This window comes from Dromiciops gliroides, chromosome 3 (assembly GCF_019393635.1).
Source record: "Dromiciops gliroides isolate mDroGli1 chromosome 3, mDroGli1.pri, whole genome shotgun sequence".
In the NCBI taxonomy this organism is placed as follows: Eukaryota; Metazoa; Chordata; class Mammalia; order Microbiotheria; family Microbiotheriidae; genus Dromiciops; species Dromiciops gliroides.
The window spans coordinates 572,087,587-572,108,575 of record NC_057863.1 but is presented as its reverse complement, the minus strand read 5'-3'; the positions used below and the strand labels follow the sequence as shown (position 1 = coordinate 572,108,575).

The 20,989-nt window shown below is 41.3% G+C and overlaps 1 protein-coding gene across 2 annotated transcripts in view; it reads right to left on the bottom strand.

Annotated features, from left to right (window-relative positions):
- FAM124A (family with sequence similarity 124 member A) overlaps positions 1-18,031 on the bottom strand; it is a 115,869-nt gene extending 97,838 nt beyond the window's left edge. For both annotated transcript variants that reach the window (XM_043995044.1, XM_043995045.1), the window contains exons 1-2: positions 17,897-18,031; positions 860-891 (exon numbers count right to left, since the gene is read on the bottom strand). In XM_043995044.1, the coding sequence (XP_043850979.1) occupies positions 860-891; positions 17,897-17,967 (103 nt within the window). In that variant the 5' untranslated portion in view covers positions 17,968-18,031. The remainder of the gene's footprint in view (positions 1-859; positions 892-17,896) is intronic.
- Positions 18,032-20,989: the final 2,958 nt, after the last annotated feature.

Genomic DNA, 20,989 nt, shown 5'->3' with positions numbered 1-20,989 from the left:
TGTGGAAAACTATCTTTACATATAATTGGGAAAAAATACTAATAAGTGAAAAAATAATGGATCAGGGCTTAAAATCAGGTCAAAGGGTCATAGACCTAAATCTAGAGGCAATCTTAGAAACCATCAAGGCCAATATACCCATTTCATAGATGAGGAAACTAAAACCTTGAAAGACTAAGTGACTTGTCCAAAGTTACACAGATAGTAAAAGGCAGAGTCAAGATTCAAATCTAGATGCTCTGATTCCAAATGCACACCCTTTTTACTTGAAAATTTTTTTTCTGACACCAGTTCCAGTGATTTTCCCCACATATTCCATGCTGCCTATAATTCTCTTAAAGATTGCCTTCTTTGGGGGCAACTAGGTGGCACAATGGATAGAGCACTGGTCCTGGATTCAGGAGGACCTGAGTTCAAATCCAGCCTCAGACACTAGTTGTGTGACCCTGGACAAGTCACTTAACCCTCATTGCCCCCCCCAAAAAAGATTGCCTACTTCACCAAAGTACTTTTTTTTTTCTTTTTGTGCAGGGCAATGAGGGTTAAGGGACTTGCCTAGGGTGACACAGCTAGTAAGTGTCACGTGTCTGAGGGCAAATTTGAACTCAGTTCCTCCTGAATCCAGGGCTGGTGCTTTATCCACTGCACCACCTAGTTGCTCTCCACCAAAATACTTTCAAGGTAATAATAATAATCAGAATGGTTAACACATTTGCCCATAGCCCCACTAATAGCAGGTGTCAGATTTGTGACTGGTATCCGGGTCCTCCCACCGTCCCATATATACATTAGAGGGATAGAAACAAGGAGAGGAATAACTTTTAAGAAAGTGAAGAAGGATTTTTTAAGTGATACTTACTGCTGGTAGAGGACATATGGCTGTAATCCGACCTGAAATATAAAAACCTTAGTGTAAATATAGTTGTACCATCCAGTTTTCTTTATCCACACAATAGCAACAATTCATACTCATAGAGCACATTAGGCTTTCCAAAGCACTTTCTCAACAACAGCCTCATGTGGTAATATAATTCCCCCTCCCCATGTTGTATATGAGAAAACGGATTCTGAAGAGGTAGGCAGCCTGCCCATTACCATACAGTTAGTAAACTAATCACAAAGCCACAATGTAAAAACCAAGACTCCCAGCTCTAAAACCAATGCTGTTTCTACTACGTCTGATGCTTCACGTACATGAGTGTTATGCATATAGTCTTTTTAAAAAATATATTGAACCAGGGCTGTTTATTGGCATGTCAATCTAAACAGACAGGTGTTTTCCTTTCAACAGAAAAACATGAAGTGAGACAGTTCCCAATCTGCTATAACATAGAACTAAAAAGCTTCACCTTGAAAATGTAGTATTGGGTTATATTACTCTTTTTAACTTTCCCTATTTTCCTGCTGCTGCCTGAAGCATTTTCAGCATTTGCTTTGAATTCAGTCTTTAGTGCATCTCTTACTTCTTTGGCACAGATCTGGGAATGTTCTTGTGTCTCTCTTATGAGAATGTAAACACCTTGAATAGAGGCCTGTGGGAAAATATGGGCCCCCCTCAAAAACTGATTGAAGTTGTCTGAGAAACAATTAATGTCGGGCTCCTCCCCCCCCAACCCCCAGCAATCAGGATCACATGATGAGAGAGACCCAAGACTGGTCTAATAAATGATTGATATTCAATTGATATGTAAACATTCCTCAAGATTATGTAATAAAAGTCACTAAACGGTTGCTAGCCTAGAAATATCCCACTAATGGATTAATATCCTGAGAAAATCCAGGATAGACAAGCTCAATAGATTATAAGTTCCTTGAGGGTAGGGACTGTCTTTTGCCACTTTTTGTAAAGTCAGCATTTATCACAGTGCTTGGTATATACTATGTGCTTAATAAATTTTTATTGATCAATTCATATGTCAAAATAGTCATAGTATCATTTTTATATACATAATAAGAGCTAAAATTTATATAGCGCTTACTATGTGGCAGGTGCTTTATGAATATTATTTCAATTGATCCTCATGACAGCCCTGGGAGGGTTATTATTATCCCCATTTTTACAGATGAAGAAACTGAGGCAAACAAAGGTTAAGTGACTTGTCTAGACACATAGCTAGTAAGTGTTTGAGGTTGGATTTGAATTCAGGTCTACTTGACACCAGATCTGGTGCTGTATGTGCTGCATCACCTAGCTGCCCAGAAAAAATATCTGGAAACAAAGTGCGTGTCCAGGGTCTGGGGAATAGCTTAATAAACTGTGCGATTTGAATGTAATTGGATTACACCTCTACAAGACAAGACAAATACAAGGAATTCAGAGAAACATAGGAGGATTATTGGTACTGAACAAAGAAAGAACAGTGAAATAATATACATAATGACTACATAAAATAAATTAAAAGCAACACTAAATATCAACCAAACTCAGATTAAATTCAATGACCCATCACTTTTCAGCCATTTCCAAGCCATTCCACCCACACTCTAGCTATCTTCTTCATCCCCATCCAGTAGGAACTCAGACTTTGTCCCCAGGGTCCTCAGCTCTGAAAGGTGACCTTTGATTTAACCTTCCCAGAGCCAACCCACCATACCACCTCTGGGCCATTGCTAAACCATGGGGCTGTACTCAAATCCACCCCTCCCTACTTCCTGCTCTCTCTTAGGAGTTGTCTTCTCCCATTAGACTATAAGTAAAGACTATCCTGCTTGCTTGTATTTGTAGCCTCAGGGTTTATTTAGCACAGTGACTGCCACTTAGAAGACACTTATTAATGCTTTTTTTTTTTGCACTCATTAATTGGTCTTGAAGTTTATTCTAGGTGGAGAGGATTCTGCGTGTGTGGAATGTTACCTCTTATATCTGACATGATTTTGCTTAACTATTGTTTGTTAAAGGTGAGGAATTTATGGGAAGACAAATGGGTAAAATATAAAAAACAAAAGGTATTAAAACAAATAAAAGCTTGCCTTATTATAATTTTGTAAACTCTGTAGTTCAATGATTATCATCCATAATCCATATGTGGAGAAGAAAATAGAACACAGGGAAGTTGTCACTTGGCTGTGCTCTCATAAGTAGTAAATTAGGTTTCAAACCCAATTTTCCTGGCTCCAGGACCAATGTATTGTGTACTGTTGCATTTGAAAATTAAGGTAAACTGAGGGACAATGGTTTGCACATGATCAATTTATTGTTTAGTCTAGCAGTAACCAATAAATTGGCTCTATGAGCTCTCAATAACAAAAGGCCCCAAGATAGGGCTTTCTAGGCTTTGTATGTTTTGGGAAATAGAAGAGAACAAAGAACAGTGTTGGGTAGGTGGGAAAAACAATGCAATTAGTTACAGGGTAGACAGCATCATGGGGATGGGGACAGCATGATTGGTTACATCAAAGAAAGCAAGCTAGCACCCATGTAAGACTAGTAACCTCACCTCTCTGGCAATTAAGGAAAGTTAATTGTTTTATGGGACCCATCTGCATCTTGTAGTCTTTGCAAGGGGATCAAAACTACCAGACTTACTGTCTCCTTGGAAGAGGTAAAAACTCTCCTAATGGCACGAAGACAGTGAAGGACAGCTGAAATATCTTTTGGAGATGGTACCAAGTTAACTTGTAGGGTTTAAAGACAACAAACATGTCCTATAAGCATCTTATGGGTGACCTGTATAGAGATAAAACCTTTTAACTGTGATTTTAAACTAACTCATAGGGAAAGCTAAATTCCTGAGCTCAACTCAAGGGCATAGAAAGGTGACTTTAGACAGATGCATAGTCAACCGTAAACCATAAAATCAAATACATTGTAGAAAGCAATATGGAAGAAAACCAAGGTAATATTAATTTGATATTTTCAGTACCCATTCCAACTGCCTCTCTATGGAAATGTAAAATTGCAGCACAGTTATATTAGAAACACATTCATAAATATGAAACACAAATACAAACCTTGGAAATGTTCCCGTAATGTTGTAGATAGAGTGCCAGAATAAATCCTTCACAATGCAACATTCTACTTTGGCAGTGGAAGGTAGGTACCACTATTGTATCTTTGGTTGTTTGGCACAATGAGGAAGGACATTTTGACATATTTCACTTCAATAAGAAACTGCAAGAATACCAGGGAAATAGCGGCAGAGAGAGGTGATGTGAGAGCTGATGGGAAACTGCCAATTGCAAGAATCCACACTGAAAAAACTGCTGAGTGGAATTTGTCTCCCTGAGAAGAGGAACCTGCCTAGGAAACATTTATGACTTTATCTCCATTAAGTTCCTACTCTAGGGGTATGGATTCAAAGTTATGCCCAATTTGGAACTTGATTCATGAAAATAAGTGACTTATATGTAGGGGATGATCGAGGGGGCTGAATTGATCCCTTTGATGAGTTTATAGGGTGGTAAGACTTTGGGACTTGTGATTGTATATGCCGGTGGCAGGTATGGACATGCTTATTAACATCTTTGGTAAGAGGACTGGAGCCATGGGGCTCAGTGATATTTTGGGGTATCCTCCAAGCCTGAATCTGAGTCCAGGACTTAAGAGTTGCCATTGGAGCTGAATTACTCCCCTTAGCATCATGTGAATTAAAGCAGTTCAGCTAGGATTGATTTTTTTGGTTCTGATTTTATTTTGTAGACCTAAACTTATTTCTTTGGTGTAGTGTGTGCCCAAGATCCAACCCTCAAGACAGTCTGACACAAGGATATCTGGGAATTCCTGCTGGGTTCAGGTCGATAGGAAGGGGGTTGATGGACTCCCTAGCAATCCCCAAATGCTTTCTCTTTTGAAGAGAAGTCTCTTCTTTTCTTTTTTCATTTAGCCTTTTCCCCCTCAAATGTAAGTGTCTAGTTTCACTTTTCCTTTTTAGTTTTGCTTTCCTCAGAAAAAGGAAAGGTGGAGGAGTGTATAGAATACTGGGCCTGGAGTCAGGAAGACCTGAGCTCAAATCCACCCTCAAACATGTACTAGTTGTGAGACCCTGGGTGAGTCACTTAACCTCTGCCTGCCTCAGTTTCCTCTTCTATCAAATAGGGATAACAATAGCACCTATTTTCCAGGGTTGCTATAAGGATCAAATGGGATGTTGGTAAAGTTCTTTGCAAGCCTCTAAAGCACTATATACATGCATGCTACATATATACATATACACATATGTGTAGATAGTGTCTCATGGACACTGTAGTGGATTCCATGCAGAGACAGCTCTGGGGAAAGCAATCTCTGAAATGGAAGCGCCTGCATCAAGTGATCTGCCCAACACTGTGCAGCCTCCACAACTCCAGAGAGCGGCTCAAAATTGAGGTTATGGGCTAATGCACCCAAAGGCATTGCTATTTGACTGTCAGGGGCCACTGGTAATTAACTGGGGCAAGAGTGTAGTTAATCAAGGCCATTACTTGTTTGCCTTTAAAAACCCCTTACAATATAACTCCAGTACACATTTGAAAGCTTATTGCACATTTCTCTCCCCCATGCACTCTAGGTTTTAGTTAAACCTGCCTATTTGCTTGCTGGGGGCAGCTAGGAGGTACAGTGGATAGAGCACCAGGCCTAGAGTTAGGAGGACTTGAGTTCAAATCCGGCCTCAGACACTTGTTAACTGTGTGACCCTGGACAAGTCACTTTAACCCTGGTTTACCTCAGTTTCTTCATTTGTAAAATGAGCTGGAGATGGAAATGGCAAACCATTCCAATATCTTTGCCAAAAACAAACAAAAAAACAAAAAAACAAAACCCAAATGCGGTCATGAAAAGTCAGACCTGACTGAAAACCAACTGAGCAACAAGTTTGCTGGCTATTCTCTATATTTGACAAACCATCTCTGATCTTTGCACAGGTTGGTCCCCATGCCTGAAAATGCACTACTTCCTTGGGTTTGCCTCATAAATCCCTAATTTACTTCAAAGCTCCACTCAAGTGCTCCTACAGAAGGCCTATCTGGATCCTCCTGGTTGCTAGAGGCTTCAATTTTGAAATTCTTCTTAACCTGTTATTGTTGTTTAGTCATTTCTATTGTGTCCGACTCTTTGTGACCCCATTTGGGGTTTTCTTGACAGATACTGGAGTGATTCACCATTTCCTTCTCCTGCTTTTTTTTTTTTTGCAGGGCAATGGGGGTTAAGTGACTTGCCCAGGGTCACACAGCTAGTAAGTGTCAAGTGTCTGAGGCTGGATTTGAACTCAGGTCCTCCTGAATCCAGGGCCGATACTTTATCCACTGCGCCACCTAGCTGCCCCCTGCTCATTTTACAGATGAGAAAACTAAGGCAGTCAGGGCTAAACCCTGAACCCAATATAATCCCTGTTTCCTTCAGGGCTTATATGGGATCTGGGAGACACTGTAAAATGAGGAGAATGACCTAGATGGTCTCTCACGTCGCTTACGACTCAAACCTATGACCCTGTGAATCTCATTCATAGAGTCTTAGACACAAGATATATTCTGAGATTTCTCTAGGTATGGGGCTGAAGTCCACAATTCCTTGGTTCAGCCTCCAAGGTCACTTAGGTAAATTGTTATTTCTATAAAACGAGAGCTTGTTGTGTTGGGCCATCTTTATTATGCTGTAAGATTTACCAAATGCTTTCCCTACAACAGCTTGTAAGGTAAATAACAGACATATAATTCCCATTTTATAGATGAAGAAACTGAAGGTTTGTGAGGTGAAATGACTTGCCCCGTGGCATAGCCTGCAGATGTTTGAGTTACAGTTCTAAGCTAAGTCTTTCATTTTTTTTTGGTGAGGCAATTGGGGTTAAGTGACTTGCCCAGGGTGTGTCATTTAAGATTCTAAATGTGGATTCTAATCTGTTCCCCCAGTTTGGGGGAAACTGACTAAAAATCACTGATAAAACAAGTTTAGGTTTTTAAGGGTTTATTGGAAAATAGAAAGAAAAAGATTGAGAACAGAATTCTAACAGCCTGGCATTCCTATCTTTCCTCAAATTTCCTGTGAAGTCCTCTGCCGCCACCACCATCAAGTCCGGAAGCCAAAAAGCCCCAGCGCTCTCTGCGAAGGCTCCCTTTCCTCCTTCCTGTCTCCTCCCAGACCATAGGAGGCTCCTCAAGTTGATTGGCTGGTAGCCTTGATAGACAGCACCCATGAGCAAACGTCATTTCCTGATGCCAAGGAAAAGCCACAATGCCTCTGAGGCATTTTCCTCATGGTGGAGCTTTCCCATAGCAAGTCTCCAGTAGGTGGCGTCATTCCAATCATTACACAGGGTCACCCAGCTAGTAAGTGTCAAGTGTCTGAGGCTGGATTTGAACTCAGGTCCTCCTGAATCCAGGGCTGGTGCTCTATCCACTGTGCCACTCAGCTGCCCCTAAGCTAAGTCTTTTGACTGTAGTTCCTGCACTCTCTCATTATGACATGCACTCAGGCCTACAATAGCACACCATTCTTCATAGATCCCAAGTCAGCCCTGTTGGTCAACTAAGGTCTTAGGCAACTCAATGACAAAAGCATTAGGACGAATTTCTGGATTCCTCCTACTTTTACTGAAGTATATACTCAATTATACTCTCTCAACTCCAGAGCTGCCATTCAGAGCTAAAATGTCATGGTTCTTTCCATATTAAAAAAAATGTGAACATATTGAACTAAAAATATTTTCAAAAGTATTCCTCTTGCTTATTTAAATGACCTAACAGAGAACGTGATGTCAATGGAACAGAATGGAAGGAAAATAACATTTGGCTTTCTCTTATCAAATGAAATTCTTTAGTAATTAAAGAATTTGAAAAATAGAAGAAATCTTGGAGATCATCTAGTCCAATTACCTTGTTTAATGCATATGGAAATTGAAACCCAGAAAGGACTTAAGCAAATTTCCCAAGCTTACTATGTCAGCTATGATGAAGCTGAGGGAAGAGCTAAGTTTTCTGGACTTATTATACCACAGTCTCAGATTTGAACATTTTAAACATACAAAAGCAACATTATATTTAAAGAATGTCCATTTTGGTAAATGCCAAAATATGACAAATCTACTTGGCTAATATAATTATGAGATTAAGATAGATTCTTAAGATGTTTGATGACTTTTGGGGATAAAATAGGGTAACAATTTTGTAACCAAATGTTTAATAATTTTCTAGTTTTTTCAGCTGAAATGATTACGAAAATCATCCTGAAGCACATAGGAGGATACAATAGATTGCACATATATAAGATGGGTTGTTATAAAATAATCATATAATAATTATTTTGTTGATTAGTCATATTTTAGTTGTGTCTGACTCTTCATGACCCCATTTGGGGTTTTCTTGGTAAAAATGCTGGAGTGCTTTTGCCATTTCCTTCTTCAGCTCATCTTACAGATGAAGAAACTGAGGCAAACAGGGTTAAGTGATTTGTCTAGGGTCACACATCTAATAAATATCATAGGCCAGATTTGAACTCAAGAAGATGAGTCTTATATTCTTCTCACCAATGCAATGGTACAGAAGAGTTCCAGGGAACTCATGATAGAAGAGGATCTCCAAATCCAGGAAAAAAAAAAAGAACTGTAGAGTATAGATGCTGAATGAACCATACTATTTCTTTTGTTTTGGGCGCTGATGTTTTTCTATTTTGAGGTTTTTCGTCATTGCTCTGATTTTTCTCTTATAACATAACTAATGCAGAAATAAGTTTAATGTTATTGTGTATATATCTATATCTATATCTCTATATATCCTATATCAGATTACCTGCTGTCTAGGAGAGGGGGGAGGGAGGGAAGGGAGGGAGAAAAATCTGAAATTGGAAAGCTTGTATAAACAAAAGTTGAGAACTATCTTTACATGTAATGGGAAAAAAATACTTTATTAATTTAAAAAAAAAAAAAGAAGATGAGTCTCCCTGGGTCCAGGGCTGGCTCTTTATCCACTGTGCCACCTAGCTGCAAGGACTTAGTATAACCATAGGATTTAGAGTTAGAGGGATCTTTAAGATCAATTGGAATCAAACTCCCTCATTTTATAAGTACAGAAACTCAAGCCCAAAAAAAGCAACATGACTTGCCTAGGATCAACTAGGTGGTAAGTAATCAGGATTTGCACCCATGTCTTATAACTCCAGAACTAGTGCTCACTCTTTATCACCCCACATTCATCTCAAGTTAGTCTCAGTGGATTTAGATGGGGCCTGCTTCATTTCTGACTTTGCACCCTCAGCACCTAGCATGGTACCTGGCATACAGTAGGCATATAATAAATGATTATTGATCGATTGATTAATATATTTAATGACTTTTGTATGGGACACATTTTATGAATAGCAAAGTGGTATGGTTGTGTTTTAGAACCAACAACTAAGATATTTGTGTCTGTATATACACATATACATACATACACATAATATATAAATACATATATCTATATCTTTCTACAAACAAATATCTATAGATACAGATAAATAGATATGGACATTAGCTAGATGCCATATCAGAGCCTCTTGTTCTAGCCTGTTTCTAATTCAGGAGCCACTTGAGAAGCCTCCAATAGGGCATAACCTAGTATCAACTCAACACTATAGGGGGTGGAAAATTAGGATTGATTGACTCCATAGTTATGTAATTAGTAGATGGAACAAAATTGGATTAATCTGTCCATAACAGATATGAGGCAGTTTAGCTTAATGGCTAGAGTGCTGGTCTTGAAATCAAGAAGACTGGGGTTCAAATCCCATGTTTGATACTGACTAGCTATGTGCCCTAGAGCCAAGACAAGTCCCACACCAAAGATCACAGCTTGTAAGGTCATCCAGTTGACTTGGGAACTCCCCATCACCCTCTTCTCCCTCACTTACACTTACATCATATGCACACTAGGTAAGCACAAACAGTGAAGAGTAAAGGGGTTTTTTTTTGTCTAATCTCTGGGTTTCCAATTATATTTTCCTAAAATTTTCTTTTCCAGGAAATTGGCATAAAGCTTAAGATTGTAATTGATGAGCCGCTTTGCCTTTATGCATATCACTGCTTCACAAACCTCATTGGTGTTACCTTTCAGCAAGTGCCCAGGGCACTGGACCAGATACTATGTAAATTTAGCTAACTAAGGAAAACAAAGGTCTACAGTAATAAATGTATCACCTTCTCTTGATCAGAGAGAAAAAACACTGATTTCTCCCTATCTATTTCAGTCTTGGTTTCTTCAGTTTATTCTTTCTCTATCTGCCCATTCGAAAAACACTAGATGGCCCTGGCTCTCATCTCCTAGTTCTATGATATCATCAACTGGAGAGGAGCCATTCGTAAAAGGCACCATATGACCTTGATTCAGTGGTTCAGGAATGACGTGAAGGGGGCGATTCTGTAATGCTTGATTACAGTGTCAGAAGAAATGAATCCACTTAGTGTAGTCCTACTTGAAAGAGTGGTTCAGTGGACAAATCTTACTAATGGCCATTCTAAAGCCAGGGCTCACTTGTTCTATGTCCTTTATGCAGATATAAAACAACCTTGCCTGTCCCTTTGTTAAGGGGATTCGGTTACTTAAAATAGTTTACTACTGTCTAGCAGTCTGCTTGTCAGCTGTAGGCACTAAAAAGCATGCTTGAAGTACAAAGCTTGCTTTCAAGTAGATTTGGGAAATTATGGCTTCCAACCGAAATCAATTACCAGCAAAGAATACCGCCTTCCTTACAATCTTGGCTTGTGGGATATGTTGGGCAGCAGTGATGCCTTACCAAGCAAAGAGAAGAATGTTGGGGCAAAAAACATGAGAACTAATTAAAGACTGAAAGGGTACAACTATTTAAACAAATGAACAGTATATAGGTAGCTGGGGAGATAATACTGGCCAGAAGATGTTTTTTTGTTTATTCTGATCTATAACATTTGCTGCTGGGCAAATGGCGAAAAGCCAGTCGAGTATTAATGAAAAGACAAAGTCTATCTTTTTTTACATCTACACAAGGTACATTTTAAACTGTCACTTTCATTCAAACAGATTAACTGCAATCTATATTTATAGAGTGCCAGGCTCGGAGTCAGGAAGAGCTGAGTTCAAACCCATCCTCAGACACTTACTAGTTGTATGACCCTGGGCAAGTTACTTAACCCTGTTTGCCTCAGTTTCCTCATTTGTAAAATTAGCCAACCATTCCTGTATTTTTACCAAGAGAATCCCAAATGGGGTCATGAGAAGTCAGATACAACAGAACAACAATTGGAGGGGAGGGATAGCAACTGTGGGCATGCAGAAAGGCTTTGTGTGGAAGGTGGCTCTTGAGCTGAGTTCTGAAAAGGGCTAGAGATTCTAAGAGCTGGAGGAGAGGAGGGTGTACTTTTCACTCATGGGGGATGGGAGACAGAATGTCACAGGCACTGACCAGCAAGAAGACTAGTGTAGTTAAAACACAACATGTGTGAAGGTGACTAATGCAAATAAGGTTACAAAGGCTGAGGGATGTCTCTATAAGCTTTACACTGCTAGATAAATGTAAGCTATTATTATAATATAGATAGAGATTTGGGAGGGAAGCGGGAAGGAAGGGAATAAGCATTTATTAAGCACCTACTATGTGCCAGGCACTATGCTAAGCACTTTTAATAAATATCTCATTTGATCCTAACAGCAACCCTGAAGGGAACTGCTATTATGACCCCCATTTTACAGTTGAGGAAACTGAGGCAGAGGTTAAGTGACTTGCCCAAGGTCAGATGGCTAATAAGTTGTCAGAGTGCAGATTGGAATTCAGGGCTTACTAACCTCAGTCCCAGGTCTCTATCCACTGAGCTACTAGATACCTCTATTTGGCCTTATGGTCAAGTCGTTTATGAATAAAATGAATTAATTAAAAGCATTTATTAAACACCTACCATGTGCTAAGCACTGTGATAAACACTGGGAATACAAATGCCAAAGCAAGATACTCTTTGCCCTTAATGAGTCAGTTAACAAGTGTCTACTATATACTAGATTGTGCTAAATGATAAAGATACAAATTAAGGCAGGAAAACACTAGTCCCTGGCTTCATAAAGCATACTTTCTTATTATGGGAGATGACATATAAATCATTATATGTTGTTGTTTAGTCATTTCCAACTTTTTGTGGCTCCATTTGGGATTTTCTTGGCAGACATACTGGAATAGTTTGCCATTTCCTTTTCCAGCTTATTTTCCAGATGAGGAAACTGAGGCAAACAGGGTTAAGTGACTTGCCCAGGTTAACTCAGTTAAGTGTCTGAGGCCAGATTTGAACTCATGAAAATGAGTCTTCTTGTTTCCCAGTCCAATGCTCTATCTACTGTGTCACAAATCAATAAGTACAAATAAGATATACAGGGAGTAGATGGAAGATACCCTCAGAGGGGAAGGAAAAGGTGTGGGTGGGGGAATAGAGAGACCTCAAGAGATCTCTTGCAGAAGGTGGACTTTGTTATGAGTTTTTAAGGCAGCTGAGGAAATTATGAGGTATAGATGAGAGGGCAGAGCATTCTAGACTTGAGGGTATGGCCAGTGACAAGTCAGAGTCAAAGATGGAGCATGAAGAACAGCAAGGTCAGTGTCTCTGCTAGCAGAGTGCATGGAATAGAGTGAAGTGTAGGAAGACGGGATAGCTAAGAAGGGACTAGGATATGCAAGGCTTTAATTCTCAAAACAAAGTTTAAATCTGATCCCAGAGATAATAGGAAGTCACCAGAGAAGACTGAGCAGGGGAGTGGCGCAGTCAGACCTATCTTTATAAGAAAAATTACCGTAGCATCTTAGCAAAGGAGGGATTGGAGGGGGGAGAGATGAAGCAGGGAGATTAACTAGAAAGTTAATGTAGTAACTCAAGTAAGGAGCAATGAGGTCCTGAACTAAGATTGTTTCTATATGAGTGGAGAGAAAGAGATGGATGTGAGATGTCATGAAGGAAGATTTGAAAAGAGATAGGATATGCCGGGCAATTGAGAGCAAGAAGTTGACAATGACACTCAATGTGGGAGCCTGGATGACTGGGAGGATGGTGGTGCTCTGACAGAAACACAAAAAGATGTTTTAAAATGAGAGGGATGAGGGGGAAGTAGATTATTGATTTGCACTGTGTTAAAGCACTTTACAAATATTCTCTATTTGATTGTCACAATTCGAAAAGGTAGGTAATATTATTATCCCTGTTTTACAGTTAAGGAAACTGAGACAAAGGTTAAATGACTTGCCCAGGGTCACACAGTTAGCGAATGTCTGAGGTTGTATTTGAACTCAGGGATTCATAATTCCAAGCCCAGTTCTCCTACTCATTAGATTTGGTGATTAAGAGATCATCAGTAAGTTGGAAGACTGACATTTCAGTGAAATAATGAAATCAGCAACAAGATTGCAAAATGTTTAGATGTGAGAGAGAGGAGACAAAGTAAAGGCAATGAGTGAGGGCATCATTCTCAAGGAGTTTAGCTATAAATGGGAGGAGACATATAGGACAACTGTCAGTGAGGATGGTAGGATCAGGGAGAGTTTTTTAAGGATGGGGGAGAAATAGACATGTTTCTAGACAGAAGGGAAGGAGCCAGTAGATAGAGGGAGATTGAAGATTAGGAAGAAAGGAGTGGTGATAGTAGAGGACATTTGCTAGAGATGTCAGGAAGGGTTGGGATCAAGGGCACAAGAGTTTACCTTGGTAAGGACAAAGGCTACCTCATGAGCTGAGACTGGAGAGGACATGATAATGAAAGGTGTGAAGAAGAGTGAACTTATTGCCAAATGGTGTGTGTGTAGGTGCATGTGCATGCACGCATGCGCATGTGTGTGAAATATGAGTTAGTCATCAGTAGAGAGGGTAGGAGACTTAAGAAGGGACAAGAAGGTTTAGCACAGCTGTAGAGATTAGAATGTTTGCCTTGCTGAAGTGAGGGCCCAGGTGAGATTAGATAACAAAAATTTGAAAATCTGTCTGCATAGGTTCATGATTTCTTCCAGCTCCATTTATCAGCATGTGAATAATTGAGGAGGTAGGCAGTGAGATTCAAATCAGGTTGGGATTCAGTAAGGCATGATCAGCAACAGGACAAGTAGGCAAGGGATACAAAGAGGCTGGGGCAGCTAGATGGAGCAGTGGATAAAGCACCAGCCCTGAATTCAGGAGGACCTGAGTTCAAATCTGGACTTAGACACTTGACACTTACTAGCTGTGTGACCCTGGGCAAGTCACTTAACCTGCATTGCCCCACAAAAGCAAAAAAAACAAACAAACCAAAAAACAAACAAACCAAAAACCCAAAGAGGATAGTAAAGACTTGTTCACTATCAAATTTTTCCACTATCAAGTTCACTATAAAGAGTCGGTTAAACAAGGGGTTGAGAGAAGGAAGAAGAATGTAGCTAGTGCCAGAGTGGTTACCTGAGAAAGAACTGAGGGGTGCAGGGCATGGAGGTCATAGTGAGGAGGAAATGTGTGTTGTAGGGACAGTAAAAAGGCATAGGAAAAGATGAAACAATAAAAGGTTATGATCAGAGAACAGAATTTCAGAGGCCATGAAGAAAAAAGTAGACCCCTTCTGCGTGATGGCAAGATCAAGGGTTTGATCATCTCTGTTTGAGATGGAGTGAAGGAACATGGAAACTGAGTAAAACCAAGGAACTGGGAAGTTAAGGTGTTTGAAGGGATATTGATATGCATGTTGAAGACCCCTAGTATAAGAGAAGGAGATGAGAAGGTGAGAAAGACAATGAACCAAACACTGAACCCATTGCAGAAGGAAACAGAATAATCTGGGGATCAATAGGCAATAGCCACCAGCATCTGGAATGGGTAATAAATTTGGAAATCATGAACCTAAAAGGGGAAAAAGGTTGTTTAGAAATGGCAATGATGAGCTAAGAATATTCTGATTTACAACCAATGAATTATAGGGGTATAGAAGTGTGGCAAGTACTGGAAAAGGTGGTGAAGGGAGCTGTGTCGCTAGCAGGGAGCCTCGTCACACTGAAGGGCAGAAGATGGAAGGAGTGAGAAACAAAGAAGTTACCAATGAAAGAGACTTCAAGAATCTTGCATTTAGTGGGAGAGACTACACATGGAGTGGAATGATGGCCAAGGAGTGGTGTTATGGTCTGGGAAATCACAAAGACATTGTGTGGAATGATAGGGCAGACCCTTTCCAGAGGTAATGGCAGTACTGATTATAATTCAAGACTAGGTTCTGACACATGAGCTGTGTGAACATGGGTAAATCAAGCTCTTTAAAACTATATTGTAAAAAAAAAAAAAAGGGTGGGGCATTTAGGTGGCACAGTAGATAAAGCACTGGCCCTGGATTCAGGAGGACCTGAGTTCAAATCCAGCCTCAGACACTTGACACTTACTAGCTGTGTGATCCTGGGCAAGTCACTTAACCCTCACTACCCTCCCCCCAAACCCACAGAAACAAAACAAAAACAAAAACTATATTGTATTCTTGTACAAAAAGACTAATATGGCAATGTTCTACCTAATTGCACAGGGAGGTAAGGAGGGATAACATTTGGAATTCAAAACTATAAATAAAAATGTTTATTATTTTTAAAAACCCTATATCGTAGATAGGTTACGGATTCATTGGAGGGGGAAGTTTTCACACCAGGGGGATTGAAGTCACTGGTCTCCACAAAACTACATAAGGGATGTGGTAGATAAGATAGACAGAAAATTGCCGTGAAAGCTTTCCTGCAAAACTCAATCCAAGCGTTAATAAATTTTGTCTCTTGACTGAGATAACCATTAAGTAGACTTGAATTCTGAAGTAGCCAATACTTATTGGAGAGAAGAGTAAAGGCTGGTATAATCTGACAAACAGAAATTTTGCTTTGTGACAAGAAACTGAAAAAAAATTTAGAAACTAGAGTTCTTTTGGTGACAAAACTAAGATTTAAATACAAATGCTCATTTAAAAGAGGAGAAAATAAAACCTGCCTGCCAAAGATCAGGCAACCTAATAAATATAATTCATGATAGCTTACTTAAATGCATCTTTTTCACTTCTCTCCTCAAAGTTTAAGGATGATGCTGAAACAAGAAAAATTTGTCTTCGAAGCCTTCACGATGGGAGCCCCAGTTTTAGTACCAGGGGCTCTAAAAGAGCTCCATAAAACCATCAGCATTAACAACCCATTGCTGGCAGACATAAGCAGATGTCCTGCTGACTGTCTAAGTCTTAAGGATAATGCCACCATCTGGGTCAGTGCCTTCCACCAGCCCAGCCAAAATCCTTTTTCATCTGTTTTAGGTGGGAAGTGCAAAAATTGGAAGTGAATTGAAATGTCAGAGGTTTGAACCAACCAAGAAATAGGCTGCTTAGTTAGTATAACTTCTTGGATTCACATTCAGGGTCACAGGAGGTAGAAAACAAAAACCCTAAAAGTTGATAAACTTCCCAAATTTACAAAAAAAAAAAAGAGCTGAAAATGAGAAATGATTGTCTCTTTAGATTATAATTAACTTTTGATGTTAAAGTTGAATACTAGTTGGGAATTCACCCTGCAAAGCCAATACCATCATGGTTAAATTGTTCAGGTTTGGGATGGGGAATTCAAGAAGAGCTTGCAGTCCCACATTAGTTCAACTCCAGTGCTAAATAGTCCAGTTATTTAGGCCCATTCAAAGGCTTTTAGAGGGTACCTCTAGGAACTCCCCAAGTTCAGCAAAACCCCAGAAGGAGTCCTGAACGGTCCCAGACTCATTCTCTGATTTGGAAATAAGATTCTTAAGCCCTCCGGAAAAGATGCCACCCTTTCCCCTCTAGGTCATCCCAGGTCAGAAGCTATATCCTGAGGGTTGGGCAGGGGAGACACGGGGAAACCCAGCCCGAGATAGGAGCTGGGTAGGAAGCACTGGCAGGAGCAGTCAGCCTTTTGTCCTACACAGGAAAACAGTGGTGGTTAGGAAAAGAGTAATTATTCTTCTACTGATATTTTGAGCTAATTATTTTATTTTGCTAACTGATAGGAAATGATATGTCATTTAAATAATCACAAGCCTATTGTACTAGGTTAACCCACCTCCCCTTTATCTGAAAAGTTGAGAGTCTGAGTCTCAGGAAGGGAGGGAGACACTCTAATGATTCGACTGAGGTGGGGAGGACTCCTGGGGGATGGGGGGGGGTGGTGGCGGCCAGGAAGTCTGCACTAAAGCCCCACTCTAAAGCCAGACAGAGGGAAAAATGCTAAATACTTAGCATGTATGTATCCATAGAAATATACAGCTATGCCTCCACATGCATGTATACATATATACATACAAAACCGTGTGTGTGTGTGTGTGTGTGTGTGTGTGTATTTATAGGTGCCAGATGCCAGCAGTCTTCTACTCCTGCCCAAACATCCCAGACAGAATTTAGTAGCTTGGGCAAGAAAGCCAGCCATGGGCAGCAACAAGTGCAACAGCATCTCCAGTTCTTCTTGGTAGGAGGTTCAGAGGCAGGAAACAGAAGACAGTGGAGGTGGGTGGTGGAGTGAACGGTGTTAGAACTCTCGTGCCCCTGGACACCCACTCCTAGACTCTATCCCCAGGCCTCGGGCCAGCAGGTCCCAAGCCCCCAGTCGCCCTTCAGTTCGGGTCTGGGGTTCTCCTTCCCTAGCGACTGCCCCCAACCCCACCCCTAAAACTTCTGCTTCTCGAGAAGGACTGATCTTTCCCCATGGGGGGTGCTTGATCTACAGCCCAGCCCGGAGAGCAGGTTAACACCCACATGTAAACTCCCCCTACTCCACTCTAGCTCTCCCCCCTCCCCCCGTGATGGAGTAGGGGAGTTCCCAGGATGGAGGGGGGACCCCACCGCCCTGTCCCCGCGCCCCTCCGACGCCAGCTTCCCCGCGGATCTTGGGGGAGCCCCTGCCGCCCCCCCTCGTCGAGTCCCCAGCCGCAGCTGAGCCTGCGCGATCGCTCCCCCGGCGTCCCAACTGCGCTCTGCGATCCGTATCCCTCCCATCCCTCCTCACCCGCCGGTCTCAGCTCCCGAGTCCACACAGTCATCCTCCTCCTCTTCGCCCCCGCCCGCCTTCGGGTCCATGGCAGGCTCGACTCACGACTCCTCCTTGGGATCCCGGGGTGGCGGTAGCAGCAGAGGTGGCATTAGCTTTTCTTTCCTTCCTTCCCACTGGGGCCCACCTGGGTCTCGTCCGGGCACTGGGGTCGCTCCCAGCTCTCGGACCACAACTCTCGCACCCGTGCTCAGGCAGCGGCGGCGGCGGCGGCCGGCGCCTTTGCCTCTTTTCTCCGCCTCCTTCTTTCTCCTCGCTAGGCTGTGCACACTGGGTGTCAGAGCGTCCCCCTCCCTCCTCCCCCTCCTCTTGCTCCCCCTCCTCCTCCCACCCCCTCCCACCCCCTCCCACCTCCTCTCCTGCCTCTCTGGCCACGCTCCTCCCTCCCAGAGCTCTGTGAGTGTGTTTGTGTGTATGCATTTGTGTGCGTGCGTGCGTGTGCATGGACGGACGTTTGTGTGCTGCCCACGCCTGTGTACATTTTTCCTCCTGTCCATAGTTTCCTTCAGCTCAAGGACTCTTTGTGGTAAGAGAGCGTACATGATGTAGTACGTCGAGTCTTGGAGGCAGGAGGACCTGAGTTCAAATTCCATCCCATTTATTTTCTAGGTATGTGATCCTGGGCAAATCACTCTGAGCTTCAGTTTCCCTTTCTGCAAAATGAATAGGTCTAGCTTCAATGGCTTTTAATATTCCATCCAGCTCTCAACCTGTAATGTGGTGCAAAACGAATGGGGCCGGATTCCATGGCCTCAAGTTCCATTCAGCTCTAAATCAGTGATGCCCTGCCTCAGTGGTCTTATCTGCAAAATGAAAGGGTTGGACTCTATAGGTGCTAAATTCCCTTTTAGCTCTAAGTCTCAAATGTTCTGATGGAGAGTTGGAGGAGAGTGCTAATATCAACCCTTACCAAGCTCCCTGGTCTCCCCAAATTACAAGTTTGAAATAGAGGAGAGAGGGCAGCTAGGTGGCACAGTGGATAAAACACTGGCCCTAGATTCAGGAGGACCGAGTTCAAATCCGATCTCAGACACTTGACACTTACTAGCTGTGTGACCCTGGGCAAGTCACTTAACTCTCATTGCCCCGCAAAAAGAAAAGAAAAAGAGGAGAACTCTGAAGGTGAGACAAGATGCTCCAGCATCTCTTTTCTACCAGTGACCTGGTTTGACACCTATGTGTTTTTCTCCCTTTTTCTTCGCAGTTTGCGACACTGAATTCATTATTACCTATTTCAAGATCAGTCTAACTGCCATCCACCCCACAAGATTGCCCCCCTCTCTATCTTAATTTGGCTCTATTTTAAAAAGCATTCTTTAAAACAAGCAGGCTGGAATCATACTTGTCTCCAGAGCTTGTTGTATTAATGAAGTCACCAATATCAGTAAATCACCTTGAACTCCCGAGAAAAAAGCCCTAATAAGTGGGAGGCTACTCTGTTTGAGGGTAATTAGCAGACTCCTCTGCTGGAAAAGCCCTGGAGAGGTCAGGGTAGTGCTCACTGGCAGCTGGCAAGTTGGAGTTCATTTAAATTACCCAATGATGATGTCCATAATATGGTCTTGTATAAATCCTGCAGACTTGGATATTTCTCTAATGACTGCCTTTATGTGCAGGGAAGAAGCCTGCTTCTGCTTTTTCTTTCTTACTAAGACTCTGGGGAAAGCTTAAACCAAATTCTTCACTTTAAGCCGGTAAAATAGACCAGCAGAGGGACCTGATGAAGTTGAATAAGAAAATGCCTCTAAGGGACTTAGTCTCCTGATGATCGATGTTGTATATGTAGCACCTGGGCCCCTAGCAAAGCTTTCCCAGTTTGGAGACATTCTGTGGGTCAGCACCCACTCTAAATTATAGCTGTAAATCATACTCCTACGGTATGTACCTTTTGCCAGTAGGCAAGCCAGAGGAAGCATTAAACAAAAACCATTTAATCAAACGGCCTAACTCTCTTCCTCAGCATAGGTGATATGTTTACCTGTGGAAAGAATGACTGTGGCTTCCCTAAAAGATTCCAATTATTGCCACCCTAGTTCCTCTTTGTTGGAGAGGAATCGAACTTTTCCTCCTAGTTTTTCTCTACTTTCTACAAAATTACCACTAAGGTAAATCCATAAATGATTGGCTGCTCTGCTTTAGGAGGAGATAGTGCATCAGCAGATGTCCAAATAATAGAAGGCAGTCCCCCACCCCCACACCTCATCACTATTATGTCAAGTGTTTGTGATCTGTTTTCTTAATTTCTCATCTATTTTCCTTTTCAGTTCAAGTGGTCTATAGTGTATGCTATGTCACCCTGGAGAGAGGTCTCTGATTCTGTCCCAGAAATGAGCACTTAGCACTGTACTGTTTAACATTTTTATCAGTGATTAGGATGAAAATAAAGTTATATATTTGGCAAATTTGCAGATGCCACAAAACTCTGCTAACCTGCAGAACTCACCCAGTTTCTTTATTTTTAATTTTTTTAATGAACAGAAATCTATTTTCTTTCGCTCTTACCTCCTCCCTCACCTCTTTGAAAAAAGAAAAAGAAAAAAATACCTTGTAACAAGTATGCATAGTCAAGCAAAACAAGTTTTCTCATTGGCTGTATACAAACAGATACATATATATCTATATATCTATATATATATTATCTGCTCACTTCACAGTGCATTTGCTCATACAAGTCTTTCCATGTCTTTTTGAAATCATGTATTTCCTAATTTCTGAGAGCACAATGTTGTTCTGTCACAATTATATACCATAATTTATTCAGTCATTGTTCTTTTGATGACCATCCCTTTAGTTTCCAGCTTTTTGCCATAACTAAAAAAGAACTGCTATAAATATTTTTTATGTGTAAGACTTGTTCCAATTTCTTTGATTCCTTTAGAGTACAGGCCTAGCAGGGGTATAGCTGGGTTGAAGAGCTCTTTAGTAATTCTTTGTGTTTAATTTTGAATTGTTTCCCAGAATGGTTGTGCCCATTCACAGGTTCACCAAGTGCATCTATGTGCCCATTTCCCCATATCCCCTCCAACATTTATCATTTTCCCTTTTTTGTTC